Source organism: Leucopleurus acutus (assembly GCF_964270905.1).
Source record: "Leucopleurus acutus genome assembly, chromosome: 5".
In the NCBI taxonomy this organism is placed as follows: Eukaryota; Metazoa; Chordata; class Mammalia; order Artiodactyla; family Delphinidae; genus Leucopleurus; species Leucopleurus acutus.
This window is the reverse complement of record NC_139147.1, coordinates 85,827,400-85,850,369: the sequence shown is the minus strand read 5'-3', so window position 1 is coordinate 85,850,369 and position 22,970 is coordinate 85,827,400. Positions and strand designations below refer to the sequence as shown.

Sequence of the window (22,970 nt, the reverse complement as noted above, 5' to 3'; positions counted from 1 at the left end):
TGCTCAACATCACTAATTATTAGAGAAATGCAAATCAAAACTACAATGAGGTATCACCTCACACCGGTTAGAATGGACATCAGCAGAAAATCTATAAACAACAAATGCTGGAGAGGGCATGGAGAAAAGGGAACCCTCTTGCACTGTTGGTGGGAATGTAGATTGATACAGCCACTATGGAGAACAGTTTGGAGGTTCCTTAAAAAACTAAAATTAGAATTACAATATGACCCAGCAATCCCACTACTGGGCATATACCCAGAGAAAACCATAATTCAAAAGACACATGCACCCAGTGTTCATTGCAGCACTGTTTACAATAGCCAGGTCATGGAAGCAACCTAAATACCCATCGACAGACATATGGATAAAGAAGTGGTACATATACACAATGGAATATTACTCACCCATAAAAAGGAACAAAACTGAGTCATTTGTAGAGATGTGGATGAATCTAGAGACTGTCATACAGACTGAAGTAAGTCAGAAAGAGAAAAACAAATATCGTATATTAACGCATATATATGGAATCTAGAAAAATGGTACAGGTGAACCTGTTTGCGAGGAAGAAATAGAGACACAGATGTAGAGAACAAACGTATGGACACCAAGGGGAGAAAGTGGCGGGGGGGCGGGGGCAGTGGTGTGATGAATTGGGAGATTGGGATTGACATATATACACTGATATGTATAAAATAGATAACTAATAAGAACATGCTGTATAAAAAATAAATAAAATTCAAAAAAATAAAATAAATACATGCTTTTGATCATCTCTGTAATAAGTTCCTATTAGATATGAAACTCTTAATCTATTTGGCAACTTTTAGTAACTCAGTTATTTTACTTTTATGTGAATTTTCTGACACCCTTTATTTTAGTCAATGCCTACCTTAGCTTTGGGTTGTAAGACTAATTTGGACATTTCAGGGAAATTGAAATCTCAAATAGTCATACTTTAATGATGGCATTAAACCAGAAATTGCATTTATTGCAGTTTCATTTGTTAACACAAGTACATTTGTAGTGTTGAGAGCTTTTAAAGTCCAAAAACACTAGAGAGGCATAAACATGAAAGAGTATGCAGTCTGGTAAAACCCTGGAAGTATCTCATGCATGTTTGGGGGCAATCTATGGTATCTCAATTGATTGTAAAATATATTTAATGCTAAATTTGATGGCATCGTTACAGTGCCTTGTGTTCTTACATGCATATTTTCAGACCTTCTCCTCCTCCACCTGGGCTAGCCACCACTTATCGCTGCAGGAAGCTGAGTTTCTACGCTTATCTACTAGGCTAGGGGAGAGCGAGTGGTGTTGATTTTGCTGTATGTGGCCTATTATCTTGACCTTTATGATGGATCCAGCCGTGGCGGGATCAGGAAGCCAAGTCTCCCTCCTGTTTACATCTCCTTCGAGGGAGCGTAGCACATTGCAGTCATGTCAGTTTGTGGTCTTATTTTTCACTCCCCAGCAATGCACATCTTGAGACACTGTGATTAGCATCCCTAATTCCTAAAAATTGACTTGCCTTGTTATAACTAGGGAGCTATCGCCTAAAAATACTTCACCTACTGTTCAGAAGGTGTTCACCTACTGTTCAGCATATTATTTTAGTGCCCTGGGGATAGGAAAAGTTTTCAACACACCAGTGCATGGATTAGTTTTATTTTAAAGTATTTGAAGTGTTTTCGATACCTTAGCTAAGAATGATCCAAGTTCAGTGGCCTACCAAGAGTCTTTAAAAATGTGCTCTGAGTCCTTACCTGACAACCATGTATAAAAATGCCTGCATTCTGTTAGCATATTTGGACATCAAGACCTACCTCCTCTATATGTCAGAGAAATTAAGGTACCTTCTGCATCAACCAAACACAAAGGGTGATTTCCTTGGGATAAATAGCTTTCTCTTTGAATAGGACTTCTGACTGAATCATCTAATCATATGTCTATTGAATAGCATGTGCACTTTTCCTTTTTTCATATCCCTGTCCACTGAGCAAATAAAGGCATTTCTCTTTTTATTAATTGGGGTATTCATAATTGCCTGTATAATTTTTGAGAGATACAAATTTTGTGATTCACTTAGAGTCAGGTTAAAGTTACATCTCTGTGAGACTAAAAGAGCATCATCAAATGATGCTTCAAATGATCTCTATTCACCAGCTTCATTAACCATTGACTGACTTATCCAGTCAGATCAGTTTATATGTTCAGACACAGTCTGAGTCAAACAGCTACTGTGAATAGGTTTGATTTTTTTTTTCAAACCATTGAATTAACTGACTAAACTAGACTTTTCAGTGGTAATCTGGAGACGGTATATTTTCTGTTTCATGTATAATCCTGTGCAAAGACACCATACATCCAGAGCATATGAAAAAAGCATGTACTTTTATTTTTTCATGGTTCTTCACCTGGATAGGAAAGGATGACATACTGTCCTGTCCCCTCAGTAGCCACAGCATTGATGAGAGCTGGTATCAGAGAGTTTCCATCCTCATTCATGATTGTGACTCCCCTTTCCAAGTCTCATTTTTCAGAGGGAGAAACTGAGACAACTATGCTAATAAGTCAAAGAACTTAGTCAAATAGCTGTTTTGCTTCTGTGGGTTCCTAAGGTATTCTCTGACCTTGTCAATGACTGCTCACAGAGCAGATGCACGGGTATTCAACCTAATCCCACAGAGTTATTTTGCCAGTTATTGCTTGACTACCAGGCTACTGTCCCCCTGTTGGTACCTACAACTCTTCGTCATTTCGTGTAGAGTTCATCATCTATGTAAAGCTCTTAAATGATACAGTTAAAGAAGTCAGGTGTCTAGGGTTTAGCATTTCCAAGTCATAGGTTATTACTCTTTCTCTATAGACATGTGACTGGTGCATGTTGGTTAGAGAATAGTGATAAACTAGATAAAACCATGTACTTAAAGTGGCAGTTATTGTGATTACATTACTTGGGGTTTGATTGAAGAAGAAACCTCTTAGTAAGACCCTGAACTGCTGACAAAAATACAGCAATGAAGTCAAAACACTGGCAGCTCACTGCATAAAAGTAAGTAATAATATACAGCAAGTTTTCTCAGCCTCAGAACTATTGACTTTTTAGAATGGGTCATACTTTGTTGTGATGGGCGGATCTGTGCATTATGGAATGTTCAGCAGCATCCCTGTTCTCTACCCAATAGATGTCAGTAGTTCACCCTCTCCCAACTGTAACAATTAAAAATGTCTCCAGACATTGCCAATTGTCTTGTGGGGGCAAAGTTATCTTCACTTGAGAACCATTGGTATAGAGCTTTCCAATATGAAAAGCACTTTGATCTTCTCAATAATTCTGTTAGAGATTTTCTTAATCCTTATTTTACAAAAGAGGAAACCGAGGCCCAGAAAAGTAAAGTTACTTGCCTAAAGTCTCACAAGTAGTATGTGATGGAGATGGAATTCAAGCTCAGACAGGTCTTCTGAAGCCATATTGGGTGTTCTCTTTATTACACAAGTAAAAAAAGATATTGTATCATTCTGAATTGGACTACATCTACTTTCTTTCTCTGTTTCTTCTTCTGTTCTGTTGGGTTTCCTGGGCTTTACATTAATAGAATTGAACCAGAATTATTCTCAATGTCCCAAGGGGCACTTAATGTTCAGTCTTTTAGTAGGACATCAGTTTCTCACTTGGTCTTTAGTCCCAGTAGCCCCAGCATTTGATATGTTGACCAGAGTAAATCAGGTTACTGTTGAGAGCTGTACAACTGTTTTTAGAAATCACCTTAGATTTTAGTAAGATGAAGGAACAGTTTTACTTCAGTAAGGTTGTAGATCTAGATTTCTCTTCAACTTAAACTTTCTTAATGCTTCAAGTCCACATTAACGATTCACTCTCAAAGGTTGGTTGATTTAAAAATGGATTTTTTTATGTCAAAATTTCTGGCCAGTCAAGAAGAGAAAAATTTTAAAAATATCCTCAGGTGCAAATAAAGAAATTCCTTTAAGAACCAACTTCATACTGGTCTGTGTTGGCACATTGAGACATATTCCATGACGACTGAGTACCAAGGCTAGTATTCAAATATTTATGCTTCACCAAAATGAAACCTTTCTTAAAATACCAGAAATAAAATGCAGCATCTCTTTGTCATCAGACAAAATAATTTAGTCAAATAAATAAATGGTCAGAACCCTCTAAGATTTGTTTAAGTTCAAAGGTTCATTCATGATAGAACCTGTATTTAGGCCTACAGTACAGCAAGACAACGCTGTAGTAACAGAATTGTGATCTACTCATCGAACATTTCAATAAAGAGACTGAGGAGACTGTTCTGATTTCCTCTGTTAAAAAGGAAGATGGGGCTTCCCTGGTGGCGCAGTGGTTGAGAGTCCGCCTGCCGATGCAGGGGACATGGGTTCGTGCCCCGGTCCGGGAAGATCCCACATGCCGCGGAGCAGCTGGGCCTGTGAGCCATGGCCGCTGAGCCTGCGCGTCCAGAGCCTGTGCTCGGCAACGGGAGAGGCCACAACAGTGAGAGGCCCGCGTACCGCAAAAAAATAAATAAAAAATAAATAAAAAGGAAGATGGACGGTATGAACCTGCCAGTCACACAAAGAAAGCATAGAGCTTCTGCTTTCAGATGCTAGTGGCATTTATAAGGCATATAAGGCATACAGAATAACAGCAGTTTGGTGGTTTCTCAAAATGTTAAACATAGAATTGCTATATGACCGAGCAGTTCCCCTCCTGGATATATATCCAAAAGAACTGAAAACAGCGATTCAAACAAATACTTGTATGCAAAAGTTCATAACAGCATTATTCACAATAGACAAAAGGTGGGGAAAATCCAAGTATCCATCAACAGATGAATGGATAAACAAAACGTGGCATATACAAATAATGGAATATTATTTAGCCATAAAAAAGGAATGATGGGCCCCCCGAGAGCCGAGGGCTGTTGGCAGCCGAGGTCTGTCAGCGCCTGTCTCCTTACTGGCTTGTTTACTACCATGCTGCTGTATGAGGGCCTGGGGAGTGGCAGAGTGAAAACGGCGGTCATGATAGACCTGGGAGAGGCTTTTACCAAGTGTGGATTTGCTGGAGAAACTGGTCCAAGATGCATAATTCCTAGTGTGATAAAAAAAAAAAAGCTGGCATGCCTAAGCCTATCAAAGTTGTACAATATAATATCAATACAGAAGAATTATATTCCTACCTAAAGGAATTCATCCACATACTGTATTTCAGGCATCTATTGGTGAATCCCAGAGACCGCAGAGTTGTGGTTATTGAGTCGGTATTATGTCCTTCCCACTTCAGAGAGACACTCACTCGTGTTCTTTTCAAGTATTTTGAGGTTCCATCTGTCTTGCTTGCTCCAAGTCATCTAATGGCTCTTCTTAAACTTGGGATAAACTCTGCTATGGTCCTGGATTGTGGATATAGGGAAAGCTTGGTGTTACCTATATATGAAGGAATCCCATTACTAAATTGTTGGGGAGCACTCCCCCTAGGAGGAAAAGCTCTTCACAAGGAGTTGGAAACCCAACTATTGGAACAATGTACTGTTGACACGGGGGCTGCTAAAGAACAGAGCCTTCCTTCTGTGATGGGTTCAATTCAAGAAGGTATCTTGGAGGACATTAAAGTGCACACTTGCTTTGTTAGTGATCTGAAGCGTGGACTAAAAATCCAAGCAGCAAAATTTAATATTGATGGGAATACTGAGCGTCCCTCACCACCCCCAAATGTTGACTACCCATTAGATGGAGAGAAGATTTTACATGTCCTTGGATCAATCAGAGATTCGGTTGTGGAAATCCTTTTTGAACAAGATAATGAAGAGAAATCAGTTGCCACTTTAATATTGGATTCCCTTATGCAGTGCCCAATAGACACTAGGAAGCAACTAGCAGAGAATTTGGTAGTCATAGGTGGCACGTCTATGTTGCCAGGATTCCTCCACAGACTACTTGCAGAAATAAGGTATTTGGTAGAAAAACCAAAATATAAAAAACACTTAGCACCAAGACATTCTGAATGCATACTCCACCTGCAAAGACTAATTGTGTAGCCTGGTTGGGAGGAGCTATTTTTGGAGCACTGCAAGACATACTTGGGAGCCATTCACTCTCAAAGGAGTATTATAACCAGACAGGCCGTATACCTGATCGGTGTTCTCTTAATAACCCACCTTTGGAAATGATGTTTGATGTCGGGAAGGCTCAACCACCTCTGATGAAGAGAGTATTTTCCACTGAGAAATGAAAGTTTGATTACAGTTCAACTTTGCTTCATTTCAAACATCTCATCAATTACAAGCAAACGGTACAAAGTATATACGATGGTGTTAGAGACAACTTTAGTAGAAGTGAAAGCGTTTCTGTAATTATACTTCACATTAGTATTTAACCATTTTGCCTTTGGTGTAATGGTAGAATGGTAACTATGCTTATTGAAATTAGTTGTATTTATATCAATAAAATATAGAAAAGCAGTTAATTTTGGAAGTTTGTAACATAGTTCATTTTTCAAAAAGAATAAAAACATTGTCCCTCCACAGTTCACATAATCTGTCCTGGGCACAGGAGACTTCATTAATTTCATTGTGTTCAACAATTATTGTATTTAAAGAATAATGTAACCATTTCCAGTTATTTCAAACATTAACATGGGTCTATGTCTTAAAATCCTTTTGTTTTGATGTTTGTGTCCATGTTATAATAATGCTACTTTTGGGCTGAGAATGTTGGGTAGCATAGTTAAGCATTTGGTAAGGAAAATGGGGAAATGTTCACTTTTTAACTTTAAAAGACCTATAATAACAAACCAAAAATTAAGAAAATGGGAATAGGAACATACATATCGATAATTACCTTAAATGTAAATGGATTAATTGCTCCCACCAAAAGACACAGACTGGCTGAATGGATACAAAAACAAGACCCATATATATGCTGTCTACAAGAGACCCACTTCAGACCTAGAGGCACATACAGACTGAAAGTGAGGGGATGGAAAAAGATATTCCATGCAAATGGAAACCAAAAGAAAGCTGGAGTAGCAATTCTCATATCAGACAAAATAGACTTTAAAACAAAGACCATTAGAAGAGACAAAGAATGACACTACATAATGATCAAGGGATCTATCCAAGAAGAAGATATAACAATTGTAAATATTTATGCACCCAACATAGGAGCACCTCAATACATAAGGCAAATACTAACAGCCATAAAAGGGGAAATCGACAGTAACACATTCATAGTAGGGGACTTTAACACCCCACTTTCACCAGTGGACAGATAATCCAAAATGAAAATACGTAAGGAAACACAAGCTTTAAATGATACATTAAACAAGATGGACTTAATTGATATTTATAGGACATTCCATCCAAAAACAACAGGATACACTTTTTTCTCAAGTGCTCATGGAATATTCCCCAGGATAGATCATATCCTGGGTCACAAATCAAGCCTTGGTAAATTTAAGAAAATTGAAATTGTATCAAGTATCTTTTCCGACTACACACTATGAGACTAGATAGCAATTACAGGAAAAGATCTGTAAAAAATACAAACACGTGGAGACTAAACAATACACTGCTTAATAACGAAGTGATCACTGAAGAAATCAAAGAGGAAATCAAAAAATACCTAGAAACAAATGACAATGGAGACACGATGACCCAAAACCTATGGGATGCAGCAAAAGCAGTTCTAAGAGGGAAGTTTATAGCAATACAATCCTACCTTAAGAAACAGGAAACATCTCGAATAAACATCCTAACCTTGCACCTAAAGCAATTAGAGAAAGAAGAACAAAAAAACCCCAAAGTTAGCAGGAAAGAAATCATAAAGATCAGATCAGAAATAAATGAAAAAGAAATGAAGGAAACGATAGCAAAGATCAATAAAACTAGAAGCTGGTTCCTTGAGAACATAAACAAAATTGATAAACCATTAGCCAGACTCATCAAGAAAAAAAGGGAGAAGACTCAAATCAATAGAATTAGAAATGAAAAAGAAGTAACAACTGACACTGCAGAAATACAAAAGATCATGAGAGATTACTACAAGCAACTGTATGCCAATAAATTGGACAACCTGGAAGAAATGGACAAATTCTTAGAAATGCACAACCTGCCAAGACTGAATCAGGAAGAAACAGAAAATATGAAGAGACCAATCACAAGCACTGAAATTAGAAATGTGATTAAAAATCTTCCAACACCAAAAGCCCAGGACCAGATGGCTTCACAGGTGAATTCTATCAAACATTTAGAGAACAGCTAACACCTATCCTTCTCAAACTCTTCCAAAATATAGCAGAGGGAGGAACACTCCCAAACTCATTCTACGAGGCCACCATCACCCTGATACAAAAACCAGACAAGGATGTCACAAAGAAAGAAAACTACAGGCCAATATCACTGATGAACATAGATGCAAAACTCCTCAACAAAATTCTAGCAAACAGAATCCAATAGCACATTAAACGGATCATAGATCATGATCAAGTGGGGTTTATTCCAGGAATGCAAGGATTCTTCAATATACGCAAATCAATCAATGTGATACACCATATTAACAAATTGAAGGAGAAAAACCATATGGTCATCTCAATAGATGCAGAGAAAGCTTTCGACAAAATTCAACACCCATTTATGATAAAAACCCTGCAGAAAGTAGGCATAGAGGGAACTTTCCTCAACATAATAAAAGCCATATATGACAAACCCACAGCCAACATCGTCCTCAATGGTGAAAAACTGAAAGCATTTCCACTAAGATCAGGAACAAGACAAGGTTGCCCACTCTCACCATTCTTATTCAACATAGTTTTGGAAGTCTTAGCCACAGCAATCAGAGAAGAAAAAGAAATAAAAGGAATCCAAATCAGAAAAGAAGAAGTAAAGCTATCACTGTTTGCAGATGACATGATACTGTACATAGAGAATCCCAAGGATGCTACCAGAAAACTACTAGAGCTAACCAATGAATTTGGTAAAGTAGCAGGATACAAAATTAATGCACAGAAATCTCTGGTATTCCTATACACTAATGACGAAAAATCTGAAAGTGAAATCAAGAAAACACTCCCATTTACCATTGCAACAAAAAGAATAAAATATCTAGGAATAAACCTACCTAAGGAGACAAAAGACCTGTATGCAGAAAATTATAAGACATTGATGAAAGAAATTAAAGATGATACAAATAGATGGAGAGATATACCATGTTCTTGGATTGGAAGAATCAACATTGTGAAAATGACTCTACTACCCAAGGCAATCTACAGATTCAATGCAATCCCTATCAAACTACCATTTTTCACAGAACTAGAACAAAATATTTTTCACAGAACTAGAACAAAAAATTTCACAATTTGTATGGAAACACAAAAGACCCCGAACAGCCAAAGCAATCTTGAGAACGAAAAACGGAGCTGGAAGAATCAGGTTCTCTGACTTAAGACTCTACTACAAAGCTACAGTAATCAAGACAGTATGGTACTGGCACAAAAACAGAAAGAGATCAATGGAACAGGATAGAAAGCCCAGAGATAAACCCACGCACATATGGTCACCTTATCTTTGATAAAGGAGGCAGGAATGTACAGTGGAGAAAGGACAGCCTCTTCAGTAAGTGGTGCTGGGAAAAGTGGGCAGGTACATGTAAAAGTATGAGATTAGATCACTTCCTAACACCATACACAAAAATAAGCTCAAAATGGATTAAAGACCTAAATGTAAGGCCAGAAACTATCAAACTCTTAGAGGAAAACATAGGTAGAACACTCTATGACATAAATCACAGCAAGATCGTTTTTGACCCACCTCCTAGAGAAATGGAGATAAAAAGAAAAATAAACAAATGGGACCTAATGAAACTTCAAAGCTTTTGCACAGCAAAGGAAACCATAAACAAGACCAAAAGACAACCCTCAGAATGGGAGAAAATATTTGCAAATGAAGCAACTGACAAAGGATTAATCTCCAAAATTTATAAGCAGCTCATGCAGCTCAATAACAAAAAAACAAACAATCCAGTACAAAAATGGGCAGAAATCCTAAATAGACATTTCTCCAAAGAAGATATACAGACTGCCAACAAACACATGAAAGAATGCTCAACATCATTAATCAGTAGAGAAATGCAAATCAAAACTACAATGAGATATCATCTCACACTAGTCAGAATGGCCATCATCAAAAAATCTAGTAACAATAAATGCTGGAGAGGGTGTGGAGAAAAGGGAGCCCTCCTACACTGTTGGTGGGAATGTAAGTTGGTACAGCCTCTATAGAGAACAGTATGGAGGTTCCTTAAACAACTAAAAATAGAGATACCATACGACGCAGCAATCCTACTCCTGGGCATATATCCAGAGAAAACCATAATTCAAAATGATACATGCACCCCAATGTTCATTGCAGCACTATTTACAATAGCCAGGATATGGAAGCAACCTAGATGCCCATCGACAAGGGATGGATAAAGAAGATGTGGTACTTAAATAGAAAAAAGAGAAAAAAGGAATGATGTTCTGATACATGCTAGAAAATGAATGTCTCTTAGAAACATGCTTAGTGAAAATAAGCCAGACACCAAAAGGCAAATATTGTTTGATTCCTTGCATATATAGAAGTGTCTGGAATAGGTAAATTCATAGAGACAGAAAGTAGATTAGAGGTTACCAGGGACTAGGGGAGGAAAGAAGGGAGACTTGTTTCTTAATGGGTACAAAGTTTATGTTTGGGATGATGAAAAACTTTTGGAGCTAGGTAGTAGTGATGGTTGCACAACATTCTGAATATAATTAATGCCAATGAATTAAACACTTAAACATGGTGAACATGGCAAATTTTATGTATATTTACCACAAAAAAAAACTAAAGGAAATATTTTATCTTATGTGATGGATTAAAGGCTGAAATCCCTAGTGCACAAACTGATTTGAAAACCATAAGGAGGGGCTTTCAATTTCTCTTATGAAAAAAAGGAGGTAGTGGGCACTATGAAATCAAAAGATACAGAGTGGATGAGTGGATTAAAAAACAGGGCCCAGCTATATGCTGCCTACAAGAGATTCACTTCAGAAGTAAGGACACATAGAGACTGAAAAATGAAGGGATGGAAAAAGATACTCTGTGCAAATGGAAACAAAAAGAAAGCTGGTTTAGTCATCTCATATCAGGCAAAATAGATCTTAAAACAAAGATTTTAATGAAAAACAAAGAAGGGTGTTACCTAATGATAAAGCAGTCAATCCATCAAGATATAACATTTATAAATATATATGAACCCAACTTAGGAACACCAAAAGATATAAAACGAATATTAAAAGACCTAAAGGGAGAAATTGACAGCAATACAATATTGCTGGGGACTTGTACACCCCACTTACGTCAATGGCTAGATCATCCAGACAGAAAATCAATAAGGACACATCAGCCTTAACTGAGAGCACCTTAAATGACATGTTAGACCAAATAAACTTAAGAGATATATACAGAATATTTCATCCAAAAGTGGCAGAATACACATTCTTCTCAAATGTACATGGAACATTCTCTGGGATAGAGCATAAGATAGGCCACAAAAGTCTCAATAAATTTTATTTTATTTTTTAAATATTTATTTGGTTGCACCACGTCTTAGTTGTGGCAGGCAGGCTCCTTAGTTGTGGCTTGTGGGCTCCTTAGTTGTGGCTCGCCAGCTCCTTAGTTGCGGCATGCAGGCTCCTTAGTCGTGGCATGCGAACTCTTAGTTGTTGCATGCATGTGGGATCTAGTTCCCTGACCAGGGATTGAACCCAGGCCCCCTGTATTGGGAGCATGGAATCTTATCCACTGTACCACCAGGGAAGTCCCTCAATAAATTTAAAAGACTGAAATTCTATCAAGCATCACCTCTAAACCACAATGGTATGAAACTAGATATCAATTACAAAAATAAAACTGGAAAAATCACAAATGTGTGGAGATTAAACAACATGCTACTAAATAAGCAATGTATCATTAAAGAATCCAAAAAGAAATTTTAAAATACAGATAGACAAATGAAGACAGAAATAAAATATACCAAAGTTGATGGGATGCAGCAAAAGTGGTTCTAAAAAGGAAGTGTATATCAATACAGGCCTAACTCAAGAAACAAGAAAAATCTCAAACAATCTAATTTCACACCTAGAGGTACTAGAAAAAGAAGAACAAATGAAGTCCAAAATTAGTGGAAGAAAGGAAATGCTAAAGATCAGAGCAGAAAAAATGAAATAGAGACTAAAAAAGGAAGAGAAAAGATCAATGAAACTATGCTGGTTCTTTGAAAAGATAAACCAAAGTGACCAACCTTTAGCGATACTGACCAAAATAAAAAGAGGGCTCAAGTAAACAAAATAAGAAAGGAAAGAGAAGTTACAACTGATACCAAGGAAATATGAAGGATCATGAGACTACTGTGAACAATCTTATACCAACAAATTGGACAACCTAGAATAAAAATCGATAAATTTCTTGAAACATACAATCTTCCAAGACTAAATCATAAAAAAAAATAGAAAATCTGAATAGACTGACTACTAGTAAAAAGATTGAATCAGTACTCAAAAACCCTCCAACAACCAAAAGTCCAGGACCAGACGGTTTCACTGTTGAATTCTACCAAACACTCCAAGAAGACTTACTACCTATCCTTCAAAAACTGTTCCAAAAGTTTAAAGAGGAAGGAACACTTCCAAACTTCTTTTATAAGGCCAGTATTATTCCGATACTAAAACCAGACAATGACACCACAAAAAAAGAAAATCACAGGTCAATATCCATAATGAACATAGATACAAAAATCCTCAACAAAAAATTAACTTACCAAATTCAATAATACATTAGGACATATATCATGATCAAGTGGGATTTATTCCGGTAGCAAGTATGGTTCAGTATCCACAAATCAATCAACATGATAAACCACATTAACAAAATAAAGGATAAAAATCATTTGATTATCTCAATAGATGCAGAAAAGCATTTGACAAAATTCAGCATCTGTCTATGATAAAAACTCTTAACAAAGTATATACACAGGGAACATACTTCAGGTAATAAAGGCCATATATGAGAAACCCACAGGTAACAACATGTGAAAAGCTGAAGCCTCTTCCTCTGAGATTAGGCACAAAACAGGATGCCCAGTATTGTCACTTTTATTAAACATTGTATTGGCACAGCAATTAGGAAAAAGAAATATAGTGAAATTGGAAAGAAAGAAGTAAAACTGTCACTATTTGCAAATGACAAGATACTTTATATAGAATACTCTAAAGACTCCACCAAAAAACTGTTAGAACTAATAAACAAATTCAGTAATGTTGCAGGATACAAAATCAATATACAAAAATTTGTTGCATTTTTGTACACTAACAATGAACTATCCAAAAGAAAAATTAAGAAAATCATCCCATTTACAATTGCATCAGAAAGAATAAAATACCTAGAAATAAATTTAACCAATGATATGAAAGACTTGTACACTGAAAACTATAAGACACTGATGAAATTGAAGAAGAGGTACAGCTTCAAGTGAAGTGAAACTGAGATGAAACAAACAGAAAATTGTGGAGGTTTTGTTGGGAGGAAGGTGGAATCAAGATGGTGGAGTAGGAAGACCCTGAGTTCACCTTCCCCCACAAACACATCAAACTATATAGAGAGCAGTTCTCTCTGAGAATGACAGGAAGACTAGCAGAACAGCTCTACAACCAAGATTATAAAGAAAGAACCACATGGAGTCTGGTAGGAGAGGAGGAGTGATCTAATCAAGACACACAACCCTGGTGGGTGACCCAGAAAAGGAGGGGGATACCACAGTCTCTGGGATCCTCCCTAGGGGTGAGGGGCTCAAGCTCCATATTGGGTACCTCGGTCATGGAATCCAGCACTGGGAAGATTAGCCCCCTTTGCTGATTCGAAAACCAGTGGAGCTTACCAGAGGGCTATGGGAAATTGAGACTCTGGTCTTCAAAAGCACACACACAGAATTGCTTGCTCCCAGTCCCAGTGCAGAGGCAGCAGATTGAAAACTGCCTAGTGCCCTGGCCAGCTTCCAGGACCACCCCAACATCCCTCCCTCACCTCCTCAGCCTGCACTGGGCTCCTGCTCTTGCACTTTTGCTCCACTCTACTCCCAGCCAGGTGGAGAACACCATGGCATACACTAGGGAGAAGCAAAACTAGCTCAGAACTGTGGCTCCAGCCCCATGGGCCCTGGTCCCGCCCCCAACCAACATAGAGATCACTACCACCCTGGAAAGAAGGCCAACTCCCCAAGGGCTCCTGATATAGCCCCTCAGGCCCCATCCATGCCCCCAACAGGGTAGCAACTATCATCTTGCCTGGGAGAAGCCCTGGCTTGTACCAGGCTCCAGTTCTAGCCTCTCTGACTCCAGCCCTATCCTCCAACAAGGTGACATCCACCAGCACGCCCTGAGAGAAGAATAGAGGGACACAGAACTTCAGCAAAGAACTAGAAAATATAAAAAAAGAACCAATCAGAGCTGAGAATATAATAGCTGAAATGAAGAAAACACTGGAAGGAATTAACAGCAGATTAGGTGACATGGAAGAATGCATAAGCTACCTATAAGACAGAATAGTGGAAATCACTCAATGAGAACACTAAAAAAGTAATAAGGATAGTTTAAGGGACCTCTGGGACAACATCAAGCATACTAACATTCAAATTATAGGGGTCCCAGAAGGACAAGAGAGAGAGAAAGGGCCAGAAAAATGTATTTGATGAAATTATGACTGAAAACATTCTTAATCTGAAGACGGAAATAGATATCCAGGTACAGGAATCACAGAGAGTCCCAAACAAGATGAGCCCAAAGAGACCCATACCAAGACATATCATAATTAAAGTGGCAAAAGTTAAAAATAAAGTGAGAATTCTAAAGGCAGCAAGAGAAAAACAAAGAGTCACATATAAGGGAACCCCCATAAGGCTATCAAGTGATTTTTTTCTGTAGAAAATTTTCAGGTCAGAAGGGAATAACAAGATAAATTTAAACTGCTAAAAGGAAAAAACTTACAACCAAGGATACTCTACCCAGCAAGGCTATCATTCAGTTTGAAGGAGAAATGAGAAGCACAGTCTGTTCAGATTTTCTATTTATTCCTGATTCAGTCTTGGAAGACTGTGTGTTTCTAGGAATTTATCCATTTCTTCTAAGTTGTCCAATTGTTGCCATATAGCTCTTCATAATATTCTCTTATGGTTGTTTGTATTTCTGTGATATTGATTATACTGGCTCTTTCATTTTTAATTGTGTTTACTTGGGCCTTCTATTTTTCTTGATGAGTCTGGCTAAAGTTTTATCATTTCAAAAAACCAGCTCTTAGGATTTTCATTGATCTTTTCTATTGTTTTTTTTAAATCTCTATTTTATTTCCACTCTGATATTTATTATTTCCTTCCTTCTGCTGACTTTAGGCTTTGCTCTTTTTCTGATTCCCTTAAATGTAAAGTTAGGTTGTCTATTTGAGATTTTTCTTGTTTCTTGAGGTAGATCTGTACCACTATAAATTTCCCTGTTGGAACTGCTTTTGCTATGTCTGAGAGATTTTGGAAAGTTATGTTTCTATTTTCATTTGTCTCAAAGTATTTTCTCATTTCCTCTTTTATTTCTTAATTGATCCATTGGTTTTTAAGTAGCATGTTGTTTGGTCTCCACGGGTTTGTGTTTTTCCATTTTTCTTCCTGTAATTGATTTCTAGTTTCACACTATTGTGGTCAGAAAAGATGCTTGATATAATTCAATCTTCTTAAATTTGTTAAGACTTGTTTTGTGGCCTAGCATATGATCTATCCTGGATAAGGTTCCATGTGCACGTGAAAATAATGTGTAATCTGCTATTTTTGGATGGAATGTTCTATAGCTATCCTAAGTCCATCTGGTTTAATGTGTCCACTATTTCCTTATCAATTTTCTGTCTTGATCTATCCATTGACTTAAGTGGTGTATTATTATTGTATTACTGTCAATTTCTCCCATTATGTCTGTTAATATTTGCTTTATATATTTAGGTGCTCCCATATTACGTGCATATGTTTCTTGAATGTTATATCCTCTGCTTGGATTGATCCCTTTATCATTATATAAAGTCCTTCTTTGTGTTTTGTTGTAGCCTTTGTTTTAAATTCTATTTTGTCTGATATGAGTACTGCTATCCCCAGCTTTTTTTCTCTTTTCATTTACATGGAATATCTTTTTCCATTCCTTCAGTCTGTGTGTGTCTTTAGCTCTGGGTTGAGTTTCGAGGTAGGCAGCATATAGATGAGTCTTTTTTTTTTATCCATACATCAGCATACTTAATAATGAAAAGCTGAAAGATTTTCCTCTAAGATCAGGAACAAGGCAAGGATGCCCATCTCACTACTTTTATTCAAGATAGTATTGGAAGTCCTAGCCACAGCAATCAGACAAGAAAAAGAAATAAAAGACATCCAAATTAGAAAGAAAGAAGTAAAACTGTCACTATTTGAAGATAACATGATACTATATATATAGGAAACCCTAAAGACTCTACCAAAAACTACTAGAACTAATAAATGAATTCAGTAAAGTTTCAGGATACAAAATTAATATACAGAAATCTATTGCATTTCTATACACCAATAATGTACTATCAGAAAGTGAAATGAAGAAAACAAGCCCATTTACCATTACACCAAAAATAATAAAATTTCTAGGAATAAATTTAGCCAGGGAAGTGAAAGACTTGTACTCTGAAGACTACAGGATATGATGAAAGAAATTGAAGACAAAACAAAAAATTGAAGATATTCTGGGCTCATGGGTTTATGAATTAATATTGTTAAAATGTCAGTACTACCCAAACTAATCTACAGATTCAGTGCAATCCCTTTGAAAATTCCATTGGCATTTTTAACAGAACTAGAAGAAATAAGTCTAAAATGTGTATGGAATCACAAAAATCCCCAAATAGCCAAAGCAATCTTGAGAAAGAAGAACAGAGCTGAAGGCATCATGCTCCCTGATTTTAAGTATACTACAAAGCTATAGTAATCAAAGAGTATGTTATTGGCACAAAAACAGACACAATAGAGCAGAATAGAGAGCTCAGAAATAAACCCATGCACATATGGTCAATTCATCTATGACAAAAGTAGCAAGAATGAAGAATGGGGAAAAAACAGTCTCTTCAATAAGTGGCATTGGAAAAATAGGACAGCTACATGTAAAAGAATAAAATTGACCATTTTCTCACACTATATACAAAAATAAACTCAAAATGGGATAAAGATTAAATACAAGACCTGAAACCACAAAACCTCTAGGAGAAAACATAGGTTGTATGCTCTTTGAAATCAATCTTAGCAATATTTTTTTGGATATGACTTTTCTTGCAAGGGCAACAAAAGTAAAAATAAGTAAATGGGGACACAAACTAAAAAGCTGTTGCACAGTGAAGGAAACCATTACTAAAACGAAAAGGCAGCCTACTGAATGGGAGAAGATATTTGCAAATGATATATCCGATAAGGAATTAATGTGCAAAACATACAAAGAATTCATACAACTAAACATTAAAAAAAACACACACACAAACAACCCAATTTAAAAATGGGTAGAGGACCTGAATAGGCATCTTTCCAAAGAAGACATCCAGATGGCCAACAGACACATGAAGAGATGCTCAATATCACTAATGATGAGGGAAATAGAAATCAAAAACACAATGAGATATCAACTCACACCTGTCAGAATGACTATTGTCAAAGAGATAAGAAATAACAAGTGTTAGAGAGGACGTAGAGAAAAGGGAATCCCAGTACACTCTTGGTGGGAATGTATATTGGTGCAGCCACTGTGGAAAACAGTATGGATGTTCCCCAAAACGTTAAAAATAGACCTACCATACTATCTAGCAATTCCACTCCTGTATATTTATCTGTAGAAAATGGAAACACTATTTTGAAAAGGTATATGCACCCTAGTGTTCATAGGAACATTATTAACAGCGGCCAAGATATGGAAGCAACCTAAGTGTTCATCAACAGATGAATAGATAAAGATGTGGCATGTATATAGAGTAGAATATTACTCAGCCAAAATTTCATCCTTTTTTATGGCTGAGTATGGTTAGCAGGGAAGAGAAGGCTGGAGTGAGAGGCAAAATAGATGAAAGAGATTAAGAGTTATAAAATACTAGGTATAAAATAAATAAGTTACAAGGATGTAATGTTCAGCACAGGGAATATAGTCAATATTTTATAATTTTATATGGAATATAATCTGTAAAAATATTAAATTATTATGTTTTAACACTTGAAACTAATATAATATTGTAAGTCAACCATACTTCAGTTTAAAAATTATCACAGGGGAGTTCCCTGGTGGTCCAGTGGTTAGGACTTGGCACTTTTGCTGCCGTGGCCCCCAGTTCAATCCCTGGTCAGGGAACTAAGATCCCACAAGCCACACAGTGTAGCCCAAAAAAAAAAAAAAAAAAAAAAATTATCACAGGGAAAAAGTTGGAAAAACAATTGAAGAAGACACAAACTGAAAAACATTCCATGCTCATGGATTAGAAAAATTGATATTGTTAAAATTGTCCATACTTCCAATGGCGTTTTTCACAGAAATAGAACAAACAATTCTAACATTTGTGTGAAATCACAAAAGATCCTGAATAGCCAAAGAAATCTTGAAAAAGAAGAAAAAGCTGGAGACATCATGCTCCATGATTTCAAACTATATTACAAAGTTGTAGTAATCAAAACAGTATGGTAGTGGCATTAAAAAAAGAAACATAGATCAATGGAACAGAACAGAGAGCCTAGAAATATAGCCACACACATATTTACATGCTCAATTATTTACAACAGAGGAGGCAAGAATATACAATGGGAAAAGGACAGTCTCTTCAATAAATGATGTTGGTAAATAGTATAGCCACATGCAAAAGAATGAAATAGACTACTATCTTACACTAAGCACAAAAATTAACTCAAATGGATTAAAGACTTGAATCTAAGGCCTGAAACCATAAAATTCCTATAAGAAAACATTGGCCTTGAACTCCTTGACTTCAGTCTTTGTGATGATTCCTTGGATCTAACTCCATAGGCAAGGGCAACAGGCAGTAAAATAAACAAATGGGACTACCTTAAACTAAAAAGCTTCTGTAGAGTGAAGGAAAGTGTCAACAAAATGAAAAGGCAACCTACTGAATGGAAGAGGATATTTGCAAATCATATATCCAATGAGGGGTTAATATCTAAAAATATACAAAGAACTCATACAACTCAGTAACAAAAAGCAAACAACCCAATTAAAAAATGGGCAGAGGATTTGTAGACATTTTTCCAAAGAAGACATACAAATGACCCAACAGGCACATGAAAAGATGCTCAACATTACTAATCATCAGAGAAATGCCAATCAAAATCACAATGAGATATCACCTGACACCTATTAGAATGGCTATTATCAAAAAGACAAGAAATAATGTGTTGCTGAGAATGTGGAAAAAAGAGGACCATTGTGCACTGTTGGTGAGAATGTAAATTGATACAGCTCTAGTAAAACAGTCTGAAGTTTCCTCAAAAACTAAAAATTGAACTATACTATATGATCCAGCAATTTCAGTTCTGGGTATTCAAAAAGATATTTTCACCCCTAAGTTCATTGCAGCATTATTCACAATAGTCAAGATATGAAAACAACCTGTGTCCCATCTATGGATGATTGGATAAAGAAGATGTGGCATATATATACATACAATGGAATACCACTCAGCCATGATAAAGAATGAGATCTTGCAATTTGCGGCAACATGGATGGACCTTGAGTGTGTTATGCTAAGTGAGTATAAATATAAATAAATCAGGCAGAGTAAGGCAAATAGTGTGTGATTTTACTTATATGTGGAAAATGAAAAACAAAACAAATGAAGAAAACAAAATAAAACTCGATACAGAAAACAGCATAGTGGTTGCCAGAAGGTAGGACAGTTGGAGGTGGGGCTGGGGAGAATTGGTAACAGAGGTCAAGAGGTACAGTCTTTCATTCATAAAATAATAATGTCATAGGGATGTAATGTACAGCATGGTGACCATAGTCAATAATATTATATTGCATATTTTATAACTTTGTATGGTTTCAGAGGGTAACTTACCTGTGATCATTTCACAGTATATACAAATACGGAAACATTATGTTGTATACATGAAACTAATGTTTTATGTCAATTATACTTCAATTTTTTTAAAAAAAAAGATACCATAGGAAGGACTATTTCTTCTCTTTTGTATCTTCTACAATAATCTAATAAAGAGATAGGCAAATGGTGATATTTCTTTACAGGAGAACTTTGCACTATGTTTGTGATTAAATCAATCACATGTATTCCTTAGGTTAAAGTAATGTGCAAATCACATTTATTTCTCTTTACTGTCTTTCAGTTCATGAACTGAATGTGATAATTTCACTGTTTCAGAGGATAAAATAGCCCAAGACTCATAGAAGAAATTTAGAAGAATTAGAGTTACTTACAAAAAAAAAAAAGACTGGGGTCAGGGGTAATGACAATACACTTTTAAAATTCAACAAGGCAGAATCACTAATCTTCAATGAGGTCAGGTTGAGGAGAGAAGAAAAATGTGGTTTAGAAAAGAACACTTTGGAAGAGGATGAATGATTTAAGCACTGAGTTGGGTTCCTCTCGGTGACAATAATGCATCCTTTCTTGGAATTTTTAACAAAAGCAACTTGAGCAGGGCAGAGACAGGGTCTTTTATTTTTGCATCAGCAGTGGCTAGATGTACTGCAACCCAACGGGGATGAGGGAGGACAGTGGGTCCCCAGGCCCTATGCTCACCAAAGGCCTCCTGTAGGCTAATATGTTTCATCACAGAGATATCCAGACAGGTCAGAGAGAAGGAAACTATATTGCCCTGGTACCAGTCATGCCACCTGGAGTGCACTGCAAATTGACAGTTTTATAAATATAATTTTTATATTGACAATCATATAACATTGTATTTTGTGTGTGTTTATAGCACTAATGTGTTAGGCATTAGTGCTATAAATATAGCATTTTACATGCTATATTTTAAATGGAAAACACCCTTGGTTACTCTGCTTTAAAGCATTTTAACAAACCAGGAGTTTCAAAATATGAAAGGGCCTGGGCTGTGTCTGATCTCTGAGAGGCATTTATCATGGATTAACAAATTAGAAATGCTGAAAACCCCCTTACAGAGTTTGTTGATTTGCAGATTATTTACCTGGATATGTAATTGAGCAACACTGTGACTGGTCTGCTAGTTGTGATTATGGAGGTCTCCCAGGGGGTCATATTAATACCAAAATTACTTAGCTTTTTATTAATCAATTATGGGCTGCTTTATTTAAGGGATGCAGGGAGTTTGCAGCAGTGGAAAATCCACTGGGGCTTTAAAATTTCTTATTAAATCTTCTGTAGGTTTTTCCAAAATGTCGTTAATAACAGAGTTCTATGACATGATAAGAAAGCAAAGTATGCCATTTGTAATTCTAAAACAAAATTACAGGTAACTTAACTCCAAAAGCAGTAATAATTAGAATAGCAAGGGGTACTGAGATAGAGTGAATTAAATCCTATGGGCATCTTGTGGTTGTTTTGGAGAAATCATTACCTACTTTAATCATTTGGATTATATGTACTGAGAATACACTCATGATTAGGGGTTTGATAGATGTATAATTTGACTCTCGGTGTCAATAGACTCACAACTATAGATAGCAAATATTGCCAGTTACTGATGATGCCTGAATAACAAAGTGGAAAAATCTTACAAGTTGTAACTTGGACCTCATCAATACATTTGCTATATTTATTAGGTTATGCTAATAAACTCCTTTATGAGAAGGATCATCACTTATTTCTCTTAGGAAGTTCATTTAATTTTCTCCTTTATTTTTTTTTTTTAATTTAAAAATTGTTTCCGGTCCAAATGGACTGAGATATAGAACATTCAAACTGGTACTTTTGTTTGCTTGCTTGTTTTCCTTAAAAAGACTAGTCTTTCCTGTTGGTTAATCTCAATGTAACAAGAAATAGTGCATTGGTCCAGTGGTTCACACAACTTTGTTAACAGTATAACTGTATACTGATTAGACCATCCAAGACACATAGTGGGTAAAGCCTGGTACTGGGGAGAAAATCAGAGAGACTCATTCATGTAATAGATATGCTTTGAACCATATAATATGTGCCAGATATGATACCAGATGCCCTGGGTTTGTCCTCTTCCCTGTTATGTGGCCAACACCAAAAGTTGCTGAACTCAACTCTCAGCCCTCACTGGGGAAGCCACAAATTTAGGAATGCCTTTATTGGGTTTGAAGTTAATTAAGATTAAGTAGATGACCAAAATATTTTTTCTCTCATGAATTTCCAAAATCTTAAACCGTATCAGAAAAACAATGTTAAACCCAAAAACTAGATGCTGGTTCAGCAGCAATACCAAAGAAACAAGTAAGATTTGACCCATCATTTGCATGGCTCGGCCTTGCTCACCTTACCCTAATTCAGGCCTGGGCGACATGTTTCCAGCCCAACAACCTCTAGCAACCATTCTGTCCCCCTCCTCTGACAGATGGGGGTTGGGTTGGGTGAGGTCCCAGGAGCCTGAGCTAGATGGGGACTTATCACCTGCAGATGCAATATTATCCCACCCAGGGAAATACTAATAGCAGGGTCCTAAGAGAATGGTAGGTCAGAGGCAGAATAAACAGCCCATGCTGGGGGATTTTTCCAAATGGAATTCAAGGTAGAAAGGCAGCCGAAGGATAAAGTTAAAGGGACAAAGACAAATGTTGCTGCTGAATGAGGATGTGGGGAGATGAGCCTGTAATAATTCCTGAGTCGTCTGTGGACATCCTCGTGGCCTTTTCTTATCCATTT

The 22,970-nt window shown here is 36.7% G+C and overlaps 1 protein-coding gene across 1 annotated transcript; it reads left to right on the top strand.

The window, feature by feature from the left end:
• Positions 1-5,001: 5,001 nt before the first annotated feature.
• On the top strand, positions 5,002-6,259 carry LOC309961932 (actin-related protein 10-like; the record flags this gene model as incomplete). The annotated part of the gene is given in 3 exon segments (XM_082839446.1): positions 5,002-5,133; positions 5,136-6,026; positions 6,032-6,259. Coding segments are annotated over 3 exon segments (1,251 nt in total).
• Positions 6,260-22,970: the final 16,711 nt, after the last annotated feature.